Source organism: Chenopodium quinoa, unplaced genomic scaffold (assembly GCF_001683475.1).
Source record: "Chenopodium quinoa cultivar QQ74 unplaced genomic scaffold, ASM168347v1, whole genome shotgun sequence".
Classification (NCBI taxonomy): Eukaryota; Viridiplantae; Streptophyta; class Magnoliopsida; order Caryophyllales; family Amaranthaceae; genus Chenopodium; species Chenopodium quinoa.
The window spans coordinates 625559-645242 of record NW_018744394.1 but is presented as its reverse complement, the minus strand read 5'-3'; the positions used below and the strand labels follow the sequence as shown (position 1 = coordinate 645242).

General features: G+C 37.1%; 1 protein-coding gene and 1 long non-coding RNA gene across 4 annotated transcripts in view; one reads left to right on the top strand and one right to left on the bottom strand.

Annotated features, from left to right (window-relative positions):
• Window positions 1-637: 637 nt before the first annotated feature.
• On the bottom strand, window positions 638-1748 carry LOC110696878. Its single transcript, XR_002506408.1, has 3 exons — window positions 1684-1748; window positions 1001-1607; window positions 638-916 (listed from the first exon to the last, which is right to left on the bottom strand). It is a non-coding gene; the product is annotated as an uncharacterized LOC110696878 (long non-coding RNA).
• A 4903-nt stretch (window positions 1749-6651) lies between these two features.
• Window positions 6652-19684, top strand: part of LOC110696871 (ABC transporter C family member 2-like) — a 35775-nt gene continuing 22742 nt past the window's right edge. Inside the window, exons 1-13 of one of the 3 annotated variants that reach the window (XM_021874210.1) lie at window positions 6652-6751; window positions 7281-7726; window positions 8920-9098; window positions 10003-10042; window positions 10578-10734; window positions 11126-11240; window positions 11320-11400; window positions 11740-11764; window positions 13151-13207; window positions 14406-14471; window positions 16820-16894; window positions 17170-17277; window positions 18215-18349. In XM_021874210.1, the coding sequence (XP_021729902.1) occupies window positions 7394-7726; window positions 8920-9098; window positions 10003-10042; window positions 10578-10734; window positions 11126-11240; window positions 11320-11400; window positions 11740-11764; window positions 13151-13207; window positions 14406-14471; window positions 16820-16894; window positions 17170-17277; window positions 18215-18349 (1371 nt within the window). In that variant the 5' untranslated portion in view covers window positions 6652-6751; window positions 7281-7393. The other 2 variants (XM_021874209.1, XM_021874211.1) reach the window with 2 other exon arrangements.

The following is a 19684-nucleotide window of genomic DNA, read 5'->3' as shown; positions in this document are numbered from 1 at the left end:
TATGGGACAGCGTTTCTCTGCTGGTGTGCAAAACAGCAGCAGAATCAGCCTTTTGCCACTGATCTGCCACTTTCTTCTGCCCCCACCCACCACCCCCTGCCATGATTCTTGCCACCACAATCCACCAACAACCCCCACCATCGACCACCATCTGCCACCACTTTTGACCTCCAACAACACTTCAACCAGCTCCACCACCAACCCCAACCATTCAACAACCGTCGATAACCACCCACCACAACCAACAACACTAAAACCACCATGAACAACCACATTAACCACCACGGGCCATCCTTTCTTCCCCATTTTCGACTATGGATTCCAAATGTCTAATGTTTAACGTACATTAGCCCTGAAGGATCTATTTTGACTGACATAAATCCGATTTGGATAAATAAGCAAACAAAACTTCAAAACACAAACAGATTCATTCAACCAGCATGTCTTATATTGATAATGCAATCGTTATATACAACATTCCAGGAAAAAGGACAAAACAATGATACAATACGTTCACTACTCATCAATTTGGTGTAACCCTTCCCTAGCCTCACTGTCGTCCCTTCGTCTTGGACGACGCCGAGTGTAATGGTGAATGGGTTCCGGCGTGGGGGGGGGGAGTGAGCTGGTTGGACGATGCGTCCTCCTGGGTTCTGAAGGGTGCAGAACTGTGGAAGATGTACTCCTCTGCCTCTATGTGCGACGTAGGATCACCTCCACTGCTACTCTGGCCGGGGTCGAACCGCGAATGGATGGAGTGACCATCATCACCGTCCCGCTGTTGGATGAGATGACCGTGACCATGTCTGCGTAAGGAAGTCGCGGACATATCTCGCATCCGCTGGACCTGGGCTCTGGTGGGTCCGTCTGTAAGGGCGAGGGACAGTGCATCATACATCGCCACCATATCCGCCGCCTGTAGTAATCATCGATCAGTCAAGTACATGATATTTAAAAAAGTTAAAAAATGAGGATGATAAGTATAGTAAAAGGAACTCACATATCCGCTAATGACGTCATGTGCCGGGTGGTAATGGGTGGACGGTGGTGTGTAGCCGGGGTTGATGAAACGGCGTGTGATAAGCCTGTATCACACCATGTACGGATCGTCATGATCCATAACGCCCTGCATGGGATAACCCTGAACGACATGACCCAACCGCTGCTCCCATAGCTGAAGATACTGCCAATGCTCCAGTGCCCAGTTTGTCTCCGTCTTTCCCCGACGGTCAATGTCGTGAAGGCGCACGACAGTGTCACAGTTCTGGGGAATAAGCTGCTGCAGTCCGAACTGTCGCATGACGCGGTCAGGTAGGTGACTCTCCACAACCTCAAAACAGATCAGGGGGACCCGGGCACGCCACTCTCCCTGATGCTCCAGTAGATGTGCAGGCATGACATCTACCAACTCCGGTACATACGGATCCCATGTGATCTGCAATAACACATCCTAAATAAGTTAGTCCACAATCAGTATACACAGTACCTAAATGATTACAAATGTCTTCAGAGTTTGTACCTGATCCTCAGTGAGTCGATCAAGGGCGTCTCGGTAGTATGGGAGACCCGTCGCCGTATGTGCCTGTGTGAGTCTGGGGACCATCCACCTGGGGCAACAAATTTGGTAAGTATGTTTACAAAATGAAATCGTATATGGGAAAAATAATGACACATGTTACAAACCTGCAACCGTAAGCCTCATCAGCTGCAGGGCGAGGCGGAGCGATGTACGGCTCATACTGGTCATCCTAATCCTGCTGCCCCGGACGATGTACAGCAGGCCTACCTGGTCTTCCTACGTGGATGTGCTCCCAAGCCCATAGCTTCAATAGCAAAACACAAAACTATGTTAAATATGACATTACTCATTGCATAATTCGCTTGTGATAATATACGTAGTATACCTGAAGCACAAATAGAGGTCCTCCAATCTCGAGCGCACCACTCCGTGAGGCTCTGCAAAGTTGGCGATACAACACCGCCAAAGAGGCACTACCCCAGTTGTATCCACGGATATGCTCCTAGTCGTGGTCCAACAACTGTAGGTAAATAAGCTGCAAGTGGCTCCCGCTCTTGTTGCCGAACAACACGCCGGATATGAGGAAGAACAAGTACGCTCGAGCGTATCTCTGTACTGTGGCGTCATCGGCCTCCGCAGGCAAGCCCTGGAAAGTATCTCGTAACCAGACCGTCCTCAAGGCGGAGCCCCTAACATCGTTGGGACCCGACTGCACCCCGAGAACCCGCACAACCAATCCAACGGGATCGACTAGAAATGATCCCGTCACCGCAGTCCCCTGTACTGGAAGGCGCGTAAGTATTGCCACGTCCCGCAATGTCACAGTCGCCTCCCCAACTGGTAGGTGGAAGGAGTGCGTCTCCTGCCTCCATCTCTCCACTAACGCCGTGACAAGGTGTCGGTCAATCTTCCTGAATCCCAAGCGATGTACACCGCCAAAGCTAGCGTACGTCACGTACTCAAGGCAACGATCATGGACAACCCATGGGGTCCTATAGTGCCTGCACTGTAGTGGCTTCGCTACGTCACCCTGAAAACACAGGAGCATTTATAAGTAACAAAAGATAGTGCATCAAAGAATCCAAAAACGTTAAAGATGAATCATTACCGTCAGGTTCCATACGTCGACGCTCCGATGGGTGTCCTGTAGTGTCAGGACAGAAGGGTCAACAGGTCCGGGTGTCCTATCCTGTACGTCCATGATATCTGTTCATTGAAAACGTTACACACCAAACACTAACACAATATATTGAATACTAATTTCGATTGAAAGGCATAAACAGGAAATCTCGAACATCCAACGTACAAAATAAAATTCATCGAATTGAACACAATAACACATAATGTAGAAAATTATAACTGTTTCATTAAAATAACACCACTACATACTACTATATCAAATAACACATATACACTTAGGTCCTATGTTGGTCTAGATGGACAAGTAGTGCGGTTGTGACCTTGCTGGTGACAACGGCTGCATTTGGTTGGGGGCCGGTTGCTGTCATCCATCTCATTGCGTATGCGCTTCGACTTTGGACGACCTTTTCACGTATCATTGTGCCGTCCGGAATGAGTTTAGGGCCTACGTATTGTGCCCACTGTGCCCAGGTTGTCTCGCAGGGGATCGGCCAGAGCTGTGGTGCATAGGTGTTCATGTAGGCGGCCGACTGCAACAGAGGGTCCACCCAAGGCCGTTCTGATAGTGAGTATGTAGCACAGACTGCTAGCACATGAGAACATGGGAGGTGGAATATCTTCGGTTTGTTGCACGTACACGTTCTCAACTGCCAGTTCACCGTATGCTTGTGGCCTCCTTTATTACCAACTCTCTCTGCCCTCTCTGTTGTCACTTGGTAAATATGCAATCGCCGGTTATAGGCATCCACTCTATGATATCTGGCTTTAGCGGTGTTCTTCTCAAGGATGGCAGTGACCTTTGGGGGGTATAGAAGTCCCTGATCAGACCTAGCCTCAGAAGACTCCCTTCTCAAAGTGAAATACTTGTTAACTCTGTGGAAGGTTAACTTGACAAGGGACATAATCGGTAGAAACCGAGCTCCTTTCAGCACATTGTTGAATGTCTCCGAGAAGTTAGTAGTACATATACCATACCTGCGACCACTGTCGTGAAACAGAGACCACATAGGGAACAAGACTTGAGCAATGTACTCAATGGCCTTGAGACATGCCTCACCAATGAAACACAGATCAACTTGAAGTTTTCTTTCTTGCCTTTGGTACGCAGCGGCCTTGAACATGTCTCTCATGTCGTTACTTCACACGTGAGTCTTCAAGTTAGAGGCTATGTGGCGGACACAAAACCTGTGATACGCTCGGGGCTGGGTGAATCCAACATTGGGATCATTCATTGCTGCAATGATCCCAGGATGCCGATCAGAAATAACACAAAGGCCATCCCGTTGCGTGACACGATCTCGAATACAACCTAGGAACCAAGACCAGCTGGAAGTGTTTTCCCCTTCAACCACCGCAAATGCAATAGGAAATACTTGGAAGCTTGCATCAACACTCGTAGCAACCAACAGTGTTCCTTTATACTTCCCGTACAAGTGCGTCCTATCGATACAGATAACAGACATACAATGTTTAAAGCAATGTATACAAGGACCGAAGGCCCAAAACACTCGTTCAAACACTTCCATGTTGCTGTAGTATACACCATCCACTAAAGCTTTGTGTTTCCATACGACACATGTTCCCGGGTTCGACCGTAGGAGTGCTTGCATGAAGTGAGGAAGTCTGCCATATGAACTCTCCCAATCCCCAAATATCTCAGCTATTGCTTTCTCCTTGGCATACCACGCTCGTCGATACGGGACATCGAAATGAAATTGCTTCGAGATCAGTTCCTGTATGAATTCCACTTTCAACGAAGGATCTTTCCGCACAAAGGACTTCACATACTCGGCTATTACGGACGAATCCAAGTGTGGGTGATCATTAGATAGTACTTCACTGACACATGTCTCCCGATGCGGGCCTTTGTACGTGACTATGGTAAAACCACGTGAGTGCTCACTCGATTTGGTACCCCGTAGCATCCAACCACATTTCTTCTTGCATCGCGGATGTAGGACACCATCATTCGAGGTCACTGTGGTGTAGAATTGATTCCTCTGAATAGAATACATCTTCACCATTTCTTGAAGCAGTTTCTTGCTCTCAAAATACATTCCCTTCTCAAATTCTCCCCCGGGAACAAAAGAGGTGTTGCTACCCGATTCGGCCCAATACTGATCAACTTCATAGTTCTCGGCTACCTCACTGAACCAAGGTATGGGAGTTCTAACCAACGACTGACCATCTTCCACCTGTGTAGGTTCATCATCCCCCTCTTCGTTCTCGTCCTCATCATCCATTTCCGCATACACATCATACACCGACAATTCATTATTCACAACATCATCAAAATGATTTGGCTCTTCTCGAAACGGTGAACCATCATCACCTTGCATAGGAGAGTAGCTATGCAATTGCATCGGCGAAGATGTCACGGTGTTCGATGACGACGGAGCAGGCTGGACGAACACTGTCACGCGTCCCCCCGCATGTACTGGTGAAGCTATATGAGAACTAAAAGGCAAGTGAAATTGGTCGTCCTGCATCATTCGAGTGAAAGAACCCATCCCATATGCATTCGATGGAATGTGGTTTGCGGGCTCTTGGAAGGACGCGGTGTTGTAATCAGAGACATATGTAGCTTGCTGTTCTGCCTGAGTACTTTGTTGGGTACATATAGGCACTGTTTCTACATATATCTCATTGGGAAAACCCTTCATTCCTACCATGCTCCTCAAACCTTTCAAATGTCTGTTCGTAGAGACATGTAACACTTGCACCCCATGACCAGTATCACACCTCATTTTAAGGTTCAGTTCACCAGTCATAGGGTTTGAACCAATACAACTGTGAACCTCATTCATCAGATCAGTCACAGTCATGTTCGGTTCAAGTGTTATAAGGTCCATATTCCCTCCACTGTACTCCACATTTGATCCATTACACAAAATTTCACCTCCCCATCGACATAACAACTCCACATTTTGTCCAGCCATATTCTACATAACAACCAAAACACATTTTACGTAAAGCCGTTAAATCATCCCTAAATCACCACAATCAAACAAAATTTTTTTACATACTATACAAATTAACTACTAAGAACCCCTAAATCACCATTATTACACAACAATGTAGGTAATTACAACTGTTCAAAACCTAATAATTATCAACCATTGTCAACAATTTTCAACAAAACCAACAACAACAATTCAACATTATCCAAACTATTATCAACACTAACAATATCAACACTACCATTATCAACACTAACAATTCAACAATTACCAACACTAATAATTCAACAATACCAACACTAACAATTCAACATTTTTAACACTAACAACTCAACCTCATCAACATTTTAACCCAATTCCAAAAAAATTAGAAATCACCAACATAAACCCTAGAATTTAAAACACAAAGAAAGTTGAATGAATACCTATTTCAGGGTGAGGGGAGTGTATAGTGGGCTACACGGAGGGCGACGGTGGAGGTGACGGCGGGCAACGGTGGAGGTGGCGGCGCCGGCGGCGGTCTATACGGAGGAGCACAAGTATGAGAGAGAGGGGGATTAAGTTAGAGTTTGGGAAAGAAGGGGTTTGAGAATGAAGGACGAGGAAATGAAAGGATGAAATACGCTGGTGCAGGAAAAAAAACGACAGAAACTCTGTCTCAGACAGCGTTTAAGGTTAATGAAACGCTGTCTGAGACAACGTTTATAGAGTTTCAGAGTTAAACGCTGTCTGGGACAGCGTCTTTGGTATAACTGTTTTTGTGTTTTAAAAACATTTTTATAAATAAAAGGCAATTACAAAAATTTAAAAAAAACGACAGAAACGCTGTCCCAGATAGCGTTTTTAGGTTGATTTTTTTTTAAAAAAAACCCAGGCATAAAACGCTGACCGAGATAGCGTTTTAGCCTGGAAGCTTAGTTTGGTAAATACTTTTGCCACGGAACCATTTTGGTTAATATTTGCCAAAATTGGCTCACTTTGGAAAAACCTCCTAATAAATGTTTGATTGTACACCTTTACTCTCTTTTTGTACTTTTATTTATTAATTAACTATTCTCCATACATTTTGGTCCTTCACACTATCTTTTGAGTTTTGCTTCTCAATGAGAAGAGTTCTCAAGGAAAAAAAAAGGTCACTCTCTCTTTCTCTCTTAAAAATGTGCTTCGTTTTACGATTATTCCGCGTATTTTATCTGACTAATTTGGGATATTAATGGTGTGTTATTGCCAATCAATCTCTATCTTCTGTCACCAATTTTACGGTCAACTTAGTAAGACTTTAAGCTTTTAATCATTTACCAAATTTTTAAAAAATTTGTACTTGTTAATTTGATTGTAATTATGCTCATTTTTTATATGATTTTAATTTTAATCCCTATTTTTATTGGGTTTTTGGGGGGTTTGGATTATGAGAAAGTCGAAAGGAATAATGTTCTGTAGAAATTAATCTAATATATTTGTTTAACAAGTTAATTACTATTGTGGGATTCTTAATTGTGCTAAAATATATAAGGGTTTGATTTCGAATTGACTAAATGATAATTATATAATTGTTTTTAGCAGGATGATTTTATGTTGTTTTTAGCTCGAATTGTTGAAGAATTTTTTAGTTGAGTTGTAAAAGCAAGCTGAATTTATATTGGGGTTTGGTTTTGTGGCAGGTGTTTTAGTGGAATAAATGCGTTCTATATTTCATCATTGATTTATTTGAGGTTGATGCAAAAGTAGGCAGGAATTTATACTGATTGATTTGAGGGTAAAAAGGCGATTAGCGATGGCTTTCAAGCCATTGGATTGGTATTGCCAACCGGTGGCGAATGGTGTCTGGGGAACAGCAGTGCAAAATGCACTGGGAGCTTATACACCTTGTGGTACAAACAGTCTTGTGATTTGCGTGTCGCATTTAGTTATGATGGGGCTTTGTCTATATCGAATATGGGTAATCCAGAATAATGTGAAAGCTCAGAAGTTTTGTTTGAGGTCCAAGTTTTACAATTACTTCCTGGCTTTGTTGGCTGGTTACTCTGCTGCTGAGCCTTTGTTTAGGTTAATTATGGGCATTTCAGTGGTTAATTTGGATGGGCAGGCTGGTCTTGCGCCGTACGAAGTATGTCCTTCTATTTGATGCTTAAAGTTTGTTATTCAGCTGATGCATGTAACATACAGAGTGATTTTTGTTGAACTGCAATGGGGTTCTTATCTTATGTGCTGTGTCATTGAATTTTAACATTTTTTGCTTTCTTTGTTTCCTAGTTTATACTTCTGTGTGTTCTTTTATTAGTCATCCATTTTATACTAAAAATAAAATAAAAAAAAGAGTCGCACGCAGAGCTTTATTCTTTGTTTGTTCTATTTTCACAACGAACCAAGATGACCAAAAATATCTAAGATTTGATACTCAGTATCTCATATCTTAATAGGAACAGTTAATGAGAAAAAAAGAAATTGTTGACATAATTAAAATATAGAAAAGTCAAGCCTTGTATACTGAGATGCATCACGAAAAATAGCTTTTTCAGTCTCTGTATTCTCTGTATGTCATCAGTATCGTTATTAGAGACAAAACTCTTTATGTGAGATAAAAGTAGATATCTTTGACTCTCAGTTGAAGATGTACTTCATGATCTCTCTTGAATGTCTGTGTCAAGTGTATATGTGCATAACTTTCCTTCGTTACCTCATAATTAAAGATCAGTCCTCCCTTTCTGTATTTTTCTTCTTCGAGGTCTTTCTTTGTACAATTTTCTTTATTTAAAAAGAAGACAGGGAATCTCTACTAAAACCTTAAGTCTTTGTAGAAAATGGATTTAAAAGATCAAATCTTATTTTTAATCTCTTTGATTAAATATGTATAAGCTGGTCAGAATATTGTTTACTTTTATGTTTAGGGTATCATATTTTCTTTCTCATTGCTGCCAAAAAGTTGCCTAAAACCTCTATTTATGGTGTCTGTACTGCTGAGAGTTAAAGGTCTGTATATATCTCGGACACTAGCAACAGCTGATATGATAACATCAATGAGTCTCTTTGTCACTGTGATATTTATAGTCATTGTTACTGTGATATATGCAAGCGTAAAATTCTGCTGTCTGCAGCTTTTAGGGTCAGTTCTCTTCATATTGTCTAAAATTTTAGAACATGAGTTCAGCATCTTTTCCCTTTCCTTTAGAGGTGTTCATGACCTATATACAAAATTTTCCCATTGATTTAGGACTTGCAATATTTCCCTACTTGCATTATTCAAGTTCAACACTTCCATTTTGCAGAATCAGTAACACATATTTCCTTCTTCTACTTCAGGTGATCTCATTGATCATTGAAGCTCTGGCTTGGCTCTCAGTGTTTGTCATGACTGGCATAGAAATTAAAGTGTATGTTCGGGAATTCCGATGGTTTGTCAGATTTGGTGTCATGTATGCTTTGGTTGGAGATGCTGTGATGCTCAATCTCATGCTTACTTTGAAGGAGCACTATGATAGGTTGGTTCTTACATCTTTAGTGCTTCTTTGACTAACTCTGACATCTTCAGTTCTTCTTTGACTAACTCTGACATCTTCAGTGCTTCTTTGACTAACTCTTACATCTGATAGAAATGCTTTCTTCTTATGTGCTTGTACGTTATTCAAACCATCATTCAATTGTTAAAAATTTCTTAAAAAACATATTTATGACAACTGACAAAGTCACACTCTATTTCCTTTTCCCTTTTGCCTTTTTTAAGCAATTCTACAATTCTTTGATGATAAGCCGTTATATTTTTACTCAAGAATGTAGGTATCAGCATAACAAATAATACTGATTGGAAATGTTGTCTTAAAGGATATGTACGAATCTTGTTTTAATTAGTTTTCTAGCCTATTCGAAATTCCTGATTATGCTATTACCCCTTCCCCCTCCACCTACAAGCAAAAGTAAAGTAAGTGAAATGATAAAAATGAGTAAAATACAATAAATAGAAAATAATGGATTGTATAGTAAATGCAAATTTCATACTTTTAGTTTCCAGTGGGATGTGGCACATTTGTGGTGGCTGATTTCTTCATCTTCTTCTCTTGTGCACCTCTTTTTTGTGTTGCTTTGTTCATCCTCTTGTTTACTTTGTATACATCTGTTCATCATCTCTAATGATTGTTTCTGCTCTGCAGCTCCTGTTGCATGCTTTCCCTAAATATAGAAAATTTGTGGTTGACTTCAAGCTTGCATGTATAACAAGAAGTTGATAAATTTTTTTTTTCAAAAAATATTTTATCTTGTTGTCTAATTTACTGGATGATTTCTTGTATCTGTATATTTTTCTGTGAAGGAAGCTTGTTCCTCAAAATTATTTGAATTTTAGCACCGTCACTAGTTTTATCATTTGTGACTGGGGTTGTCTTGTTGCAGATCGGTGCTGTATCTCTACATCAGTGAGGTTGTCGTCCAGGTTAGTTGTCTTTTACTTTGTTCATTTTAATTTACTTTATCATGTAATTAGGCTTTGAAAAATGCTTCATTCCTTTGAATAGAGTTGTAAGTTGACCAATCCTCTTAAGAGTTATTTTAAGCAATAAGGCCGCTTTTTATAGAGTTGTATATAATCCCTCTCTTAAGTAGAATGTTTTTTGTTTTCCTGATGTGCTTATTTAATGGCTCCAACTACTTGTAATTGATCCCTATCTAAATTGTTGTATCTTGTATTCTGCTGTTTGAATAAAGATCGTTCGTTTAGAAAATATCTTTAATTTAATTGATAGAAGCAGTATCTATACCTCATATAAAAATAGCTTTTATTGCTGAATATAATCAATGAATATTCAACCTTATAAGTTTTCTTAGTTCATGTTGCAAACTACGTATCATTGAAAGCTCATGCAACTCACTTCTGATAAAAGTGGTATTTTTATGCTTGTCTTATCTGTGACTAATGTGCTCTCTATTCTTAAAGATGTATTTAGAGTTGCTCATTTTCTTTGGTTTAGGGCCTGTTTGGAGTACTTTTGTTTGTCTACGTTCCTAGTTTGGATCCTTACCCGGGGTATACTCCCATAAGGCATGAACAAATTGATGACAGTGAGTACGAGGAACTTCCTGGTGGAGAACTAATCTGTCCGGAGAGGCATGTTAACATATTCTCTAGTATGTTTTTTTTCCTCTCTTACCTTTGGGAGCTGATCTTCCATCCTTGTTAATTTTATGTTTGATGATTCCCTGAATTCTAAAATGTTTGAATCACTTCTAGTTAATGATTAGACATCATAATTACATTTTCCTTTTCAAGATAGTAATTAAAGAGACATCATAATCGCATTTTCCTTGTCATATGCGTAAAAGCAATTTCAATTGGAAACTTTTAAACATGTTTAAGATGGCTAATTAGATGATTTTATAAACTTTTGTGATTGAAGGAAGGACTGGTTGCTTGCTTATGTTATCCTAATAAGATATACATCAGAACATGTAGTCTCAATTTCTGAAGTGTTCTGTTCTTTAACAAGTTGCCTTATTATTTTGTCTACCTTGATGATAGAAATTTTATTTTCGTGGATGAATCCCCTCATGGAGCTTGGTTATAAAAGACCATTAACAGAGAAGGACGTATGGAAGCTAGACACATGGGATCAAACTGAAACATTGATAAGCAAGTATGTACAATTTCTTACATATATCTCTTATTTTTATAGTGTATGAATGGTTTCCCTGGGTTTTTGTCTGATATTCTAGGTTCCAGAGTTGCTGGGTTGTGGAATCTCGAAAACCAAAACCTTGGCTTTTAAGACCGTTAAATCGTAGTCTTGGTGGAAGGTATGTTGGTGAATATCTTTCATCTGTAAACCTATGCTAATTGGTGGTGGTTTGTTTGATTTTTTTTTTTTTTTTTTTTTTTTTTTTTTTTTACTTTTCAAGCTTTTGTTTTTGTCTTATTGCCTTGTGCAAAAACATTTTGCTCCCTATTTTCTCAAATTGTCCAATTTATTCCTAAAAATTAGATTTTATATTTTCATTTCAGTGAACCATTTTGACTTTAACATGTTTGGGCTACTTTTGTATATCCTCAAGATTTGATTATTAATATTTGTTTTGCTGTAATATATCTTATATGTATACTTTTTTAATTACTGACCCATTCATTTTTGTCTGTAGGTTTTGGTGGGGAGGATTCTGGAAGGTACTTTTGTCTTCAAAATATGCAAGATCATTTATAGAATATATATATTGCTATGAAAAAATTACAATATCTGATATTAAACTCACATTACCTGTAAAAACTCACATTATCTAGAAACAAAAATCTGACATTACCGGAAGCTATTTTGAGCTATTTCTACTCTATTTATATATTTAACATTTGATTAGTTGGCTTGTATAATAATGCAACACATAAAAATATAATATACTTATACTTCCTCCTTTTCATTTTAGTAGACACATTTCTTTTAACACATTTGCCTATGCATGATTTCAGAAATAACGTTTTTTAATTATCAATAAGAAAAAAAATTATATTCGGTTTATTTTTAGAGAATATACATTGTGATGAATCCAACAAGTCCCTACATGACTATGTTTGTCCTTGAATATAAATTGCAAAAGGGAATCAAAGTAACTTAATAGTGCCTATTGCGTGTAGTGAAAATGTGTCAACTAAAAAGAAATGGAACACACACAATGTGTATTGTCGTAGGTACTCATTTACTATTCATTTGTTCAATATTAGAAAAAATGAATTTTACCATAATTGTGATTTTTATCAACAACAACAACTAAGCCTTAGCCCAAAAAAACTTTGGGGTCAGCTTACATGGATCGTCATAAGGAACAATACGATATAAAGAAAGGAACATAAAAAGATAATCATTTGAAAGAATTTGAAAAAGGTGAGTAAAGTAAACAAAAGAAAGAGCATCCAAGGAAAATTAAGGGAGTTTTAAAAGAGAACGAAGAATAAAATTCAAGAAAGTTTAAAAGGAGTGGTTAAATTGTTGGAGTAAAAATCATAAAGTTTTGAGAAAACTTTAGCGAAGGAAATCAATACAGTTCCTACAATGCTTAAAAAAAAAATAAGACAGTTCATAAAACATTAGTGGGATAAAATTATAAAACTAAATACGAAGATAAATTTAAAAAGTATATATATAATAATGACACGTCATTGATGTTAATTGATTATATAAAATTCAGGTATATATAACCAATTTGTGATTTGTATATAAGGAAAAAAAAATATATCATGTGGGTTTTTGTTAAATTGTTTCAATGTGTATATAAATAGGTAACCATGGTTTATAGATTGTATAAGATACTCATGGAGATATTCTAATTCAAAATTATACATAAATTGATTTATGTATCGTATACAAGTTAATTTTTATCAAGATTTATTTAGTTGATATGAGTTTTCCATTGGTATAAATGTGTGTTAGCCTATACCATAAGAGGGTTAATATATGTAATGGTCTAAAAACTATTAAAATAAGGGCTCTTGAACAGTTTGTTCCATTAGCTGTTATCAACTTTATCATGCATGTAATGCCCAAATATTTCTGACTTGCAGATTGGTAATGATCTTTCGCAATTTGTTGGTCCACTTTTGCTCAACAGCCTACTAACGGTCAGTTCTCCCATTCCATCATATGACCAACAAGAAAAGTGGAATAGTTGCATAATGTTGAATTTAGAATTAAGGGCTTGTTTTTATTTTGTACTCGTATTATTTTAACTTATTTTAGATAAAGTTTAAACAAAATTAGTTTGGATAAGTTGAGATAGTATAAGTTTTAGACAAAATAAGGGGTCCCCCCCCTCTCGCACACACACACAATTTCAAACAATATACTTTGTCATGGTGAAGATTCAGCTTCCCTGGTGGTTTGACTTGGGTCTTCAAGGTCCCTACTTTATAATTTGACCAGTGACCGCCCTTGGCTTTTGCTCATTATAAAGTTTGGCCTAGGCATGTTCTTCATGTAGCATTAAAAATGTGTTAATGAAGAACTAGTATGGAAGAAGGTGGCAATAGGCAACAGGGGTGGTTACGCTGATGTTATGTGGTGATATGAGCTGATTATTGGTGGAAACTCTATGAAGAAATAGATAATTGGATTAGGGTTTATTGTTGGTTTCTTCAATTTGGTAAAACAAATTTCATCTCTACTTTCCTTTTCCCTTCTGTAAACCATATAAATTATTGAAATTAGGAAGATTAAGGATATAAGTTATATCACACATGATTATAATTTTTAATATATTTTTTTTCTTAGAAGGCTAGTTTATTCATGTGAATGATCTCTGTGTAATATAGTTATAAGAGGGTTTTGAGCTTTATATTATGTATATTGCTTTATATCGTTTTCACAATTTCCCATAATTTTCCTTGTAATTGCTTATTTTTTCTTGTGATTCCATCTAATAGGTACTTTAGGTTCACAACTTATTTTGTTGGGAAAAGTGGTAGTAGGGTCATGCTTTTGTATAGTTTTGCAGGAATTTAGGATAATGATGGTTTTAAATAAGCTTTAACTTAGTGGCTATAATCTGTAATAAACCCACTTATTGGCTCACATATTGGCTATAATCTGTAATAAACCCACTTATTGGCTCACATAGTCATACTCAGTAGCACACGTGTAAATGTGCATTCACCAGCGTGCATCCGTACAAATATCGCAGGTACGAAAGATAAATTTGTGGAAGTTCATCATCAACATTGCACCTAGCTGTGTATTTTTTTTATAATCTTTTGTTCAATAAGATTTCTAATCATTTGTATCAGCTGAATACAGTTCTTTTGTGATGTGTAAATTTTGCAGTCAATGCAAGAAGGAGATCCAGCTTGGATAGGTTACATTTATGCCTTTTCAATCTTTGTGGGAGTGGTATTACCTCTATTTATCCATTGGGTCATTAAAATTTCGTTATGAATTCAGTGATCAATTTCATTTTGTATTTTGCTCTTTTGTAGTTGACTTCTAATATTGCTGCAATGCTGCATAAATAGGATTTTAAAATTTCCACTCAAATTGTGCTGTCATGTTTGTGAGTGCATAAAACCAGAGATGATAAATCCACTGAACCATGAATGATTGTTACAAAAACAACAACTTCATATATATTAACAAACATAGGAACCACTAGACTTATTTCAGTTGGATAATTAATTATGAAGCACGAGTATGCCTATTGGATCTTGTGTTAGGTATGGTTGTGGGGTGGGAGTCGTGAGACAAGGTGATTTCGATACATAACACGGTTTTTGGAGTGTCTTTATTTTATTTTTAATTTTATTTATATGGGTTCATGCGTTTTTATTGGACACGTACCGTTTATTATGTAACCTCGTATTAGTCTTTCAATTTTTTTCCCCCTTTTCCCCCAATTTCCCTACCGTATTTGTTCTTTTGTTTCCTAATCCACCACCATCTCCAACTAAATATTAGACACAGTGATTACTTTGAAATCCCGGGCTCCATCTAAGCTAGAGTTGACTTCTTGCATAACTTGCTAGTAGGTTTTAATGATAAATTTGAATTTTGTTGCCAAAGTTTTGATGCCAACCAAACCCCATGTGGGTGTAGATGTTTGTTCTTTGGATTTGGGTTTTGTGGGATTAAGGATTCGAGGTTGGTGATTATGTAAAGGGCACTGGGTATGCATTTGCGAGACCGATTTAAAAAATTCATTGCAGAAAAAGATGAGTGGAGAAAGAAAGAAAAAAAAAAAACAGGAGTAGCTGAAATGAGAACATGTGCAAGGGAGCTCTTTATTCTTATTATTAATGTTTTTTCTGTATAAAACTTTACACTAGTACTCCATCATTTTTATGTATTGCCTTACTGCTTACAAATATTAATGTTTTAATTCGTCTTTTCATCTTATTTGAGTTTTAATAGAAAATTTATAAAAAAATCTTATCTTTAAATATGATCTATATCATTTAGTAGGTAATTTGTCATCTCTGTGTCTTCGAAGTTTTTGGCGCCAATTCTTGTACCCAAATTGTGCTAGATCCTGCTCTCATAGAAACCATCTTATGTTAAAAAATAAAGAAAAATAACTCAAAATAAAAAATATAGTATCACACTAGAGTGCTAGACCTAGAAATCTTATAACAAAGACACGAGAAAATAGACACGATGTTCGACTATATGTCCACGTGTAAAATGTTATTGAGTGATGGCTTCTTTCCAGATGATCTTTCAACGCATAGTTCTAAAATCCTTTGTCTGAGGATATCTGCACATATATGTGCTCTTCACAGTTCTTTTTGGTGATTACAAATTAGTTCAGAATGAAACTTTTTCTCTTATAGGAGTTGTATCAAATTATAACAAGCTAGTAAACTGGACATGCTCTGCTTTTATGATAGGATAAATACTTTGCCTTTGCCAATATGTGGTATACATTCACTGAGTAAGCTAAATAATGAAAAAGTTGTCAATGTTTCCTGGTGGATAATAACCATCCAGGGTCTGTCTGGACTTTCACTTTGGAATGTGTGTTTTTGCTCAAGCTATTTCAAGATGTTGAATATTCTCATCTAGTATTCTATATTTCTAGTAACTGATAACAAATCTTCTGAAATTAGCAAAAGTGAAGGGCTGGGAGGAAAAAATTTGATTTTTCCACAAGAAGCGATAAATTTCTGGAAAAAAAGGGAAAATGGGAGAAAGTGGCAATTGTTAGCTGCAATACTATATAAATTATCTTACATTGACAGCAAAAACAAAATGGTTGTCTGTCACTTATATCTCCTTGTTGCATGTTGGTGTGTTTTATAGTTTAAGGTTACTTCACAAGGAAAGCTAGTGATGACGTGTTTCCTGTACAGCAACCTATTCAGTTCAATCATGAAAAACTAATATGATGTCCCATAATTCATCCAGGAGTAGGATAAAAATTTGGATGAATGTAAACTATCTAGTACGATAAATAACTACACGATCGGATGAAGGTCTTCTTGGGAGTATTCGGTTTTAAAGTCCCATAACTTAACCTGATTAACCATTGTCCCAAGTGTACCATGCTACGAAGTACAGTTTACTTTCTGTTTTTATCTCTAAATAATTCCCCCTGTTTATTCTTAACACTAAAAAGTAGCTATTTTTCCATTGTTTTCCTTAAGGAAGTTGCATAAGTTTCATTTCACATGATAATCTTAAATATTATCAATTATTTCATTGAATGGTCCTGACATTTTTGCATTTTTGTTTAATGTACAATCCAGGTGTTAGGGGTGTTATGTGAAGCACAATATTTTCAAAATGTTATGCGTGTTGGGTACCGGCTCCGATCTACGTTGGTAAATTTATTTTGGCTTTCCTTGTATCTTTGTCCAACACCTATATATCTTAAGAAAAGAAGTTCAATCACTTCCATATCATTTTTATATTGAAGGAATAGCTTAGTTGTGGTATGTGGCTTATTGTGCTCGGAATAGTTGTTGGTAATTTAAGATTATTTTCTACATTACCTTTATATATATGATTTTTATTTTTTTCATAGTTGAATTTCATTATTGGCATGTGATATGTTGTCTTCCCATTATTCATATCTATCTTTGTGTTTGTCCTGCAGGTAGCTGCAGTATTTCGCAAATCCTTAAGGCTAACTCACGAGAGTCGCAAAAAAATTGCAACTGGGAAAATAACCAATATGATGACTACTGATGCTGAATCTCTCCAGGCATGTATTATTAATCTAGTATATTAAATTGATCATTGTTGAAAAATCCAAATTGCTGTTGAGTGTATGAAGCAGCATTTAAAATCTTGTTTTAAGAGATTACATCTTATCTGTTGTTGGCTAGCACAGTTTCAGTAGCTGCTACTTGCTAGCGAATAAATATCATGATATTAGCTGCAAGTAATTTATATGTTTTGATGTTGATCAATCTTTTGTTGAATTGGCACATATAATTTAAACATTGAAGGAACCAATATATGTGTAAGTATTCAAGACATGAAAAATATGATTGACCTTAATGCTAAGATTTGAGTTTATTCATCTATCCTATGTTACTGAGACATGGAATTCTGTCTAAGTGTCTGACTTTGGCTTTTGTATGAAAAGAATTCCATCATTTGGGTCTAAAATGAAGTTTCAAGTGTCCATATCTATATCAGAGTAGCAAGGATATAATTCGGGTACTTCAGGTGGAATGAGGAGTTTGAATACCAATGGCCGTCTTATCCTAGAATCTGTGTCGTCAATGATATTCTTGTTGAGGAATGCATTCATAAAATGTGGCAACTCTGTCATGACCTATTGAAGCAGACCTTCACCATGTATATAAACCTAACCTAGAGAAAATTTCTTGATAATATCCCTTTTAAATCTCTTGAAAAGGAATTATAGTTTGGTTGTTCATTTCTTGAGAGAATTATCTAGAACCTAATTAGTATACTGTATATTAGTTTCTTGCCTGCTCCTTTAATCTGACTAATTGGCCTTTGCCCTGTGATGTCTCTGTTTTCCAAGTAGATTGGGAAACTGGTATATGCAATAGTTGCTAGAGTGCTGGATCTCTGTGACGTAGACCAAATTTTAATGTTTGTTTGAAGGCCCTTTGTGTTAAATTAAAATGTGTATTGCATCTCATGTGTTGTTCTTATTACTGCAGCAAGTTTGCCAGTCCCTTCATACAGTGTGGTCTGCTCCATTTCGTATTGTTATTGCTATGGTTCTTCTTTACAAGGAGCTAGGAGTGGCTTCAATTGTTGGTGCTTTGATGCTAGTTCTTTTGTTCCCCATACAGGTAATAAGAAAACAAATGCCATTTTACTCTTTGTTAAATTGCAAATGTAATCTTAAAGGAAAGAAAACATTGTTGGGTGTTCCTGTGTTTGCTTATTTATTTTTCACTATTAGTATTGTTGTGTCATGACCACAGTAATTACTACAAGTGGAGAGTGAAGACTACAGTATGAGATTCCTCATTAACTTGCATATCAAGCACCATCCATTTTGTTTATTTAAATTTGTATATGATCTCTCTCTCTCTCTCTCTCTCTCTCTCTCTCTCTCTCTCTCTCTGTCTTAGGGTACCCCTATTAGGATTTGATGTAACACATCAAATTTGTTTCTCTAAGTACCATTCTCACTTTAGGGGCTCATGACCTAGGTCAGTTGGCTGGTTGAACCTGAGAAATTACACACTGTTGAAAGTTACTGGATTACTAGGGCGTCTAATTTTTCTGTTGCAAATTAATTACTATCCTCTGTAAGAGAAGGTTTGCTCAAGTGGGGTCCTGCCAACTATTTGCAACTGTGGCTGATCTGAATTTCAATAATTTACTATTAATTGAGATTTGGAGATCAAAGAGTTGTATTTTGCCTGGTTTGTGGACTTGTATGGATTTCATGTTGATGAATATTGACATGATTACAATGTTCTTTCCATATGGATTACAAAAAGTTTATTTATCAGATAACAAGGATTAGGGAGGATGTAGTATATAATGTATGAAAAGTGTTGGCATTTTTGGAAAGTCTTAAAACTGTCTATAATAAGTAGAAATTGTTCAAATGCATTAGGTCGTTTCTTGGCTCTGGACTTTGACGCAACAGTCCCTAAGAAACAAGTACTTTCTCCGTGTCTAAAAGTTCTTAACACTTTCAGTGATTCCATATTTGTCAAACCCTTTTTACTGCTTTGCCCCTCTTACACCCACTCACCTTTTTACTCACTCTCTTACTTTATCCACCTTTCTTGCACCCATTTACCTTTTTAACACACTCTCTCGTAGTATATCCACTTTTATCTTACACCCACTCACCTTTACACGCACTATCTCTTACTTAATCCTCTTTTTTCATACACCCAATCATCTTTTTGCACTCTCTCTTACTTTATCCACCTTTTTCTTACACCCACTCACCACTTCAGCACTGTGCTAATAATACATGTGAACTTCAGAAATGGGGGTGGTATGAAGTATTTATTTTCTGTCATATAAGAAGAATTGTTGTGGGAGGGATTGACTACCCTGTTGGTGAGGTGCAGGTTTGTGAGTTTGGAAATGTATGTTCATTCAGTTAAAGCTTGTTTCACTCCTTTGGAAATTATTTATCTATCACTTATTCAAACGTA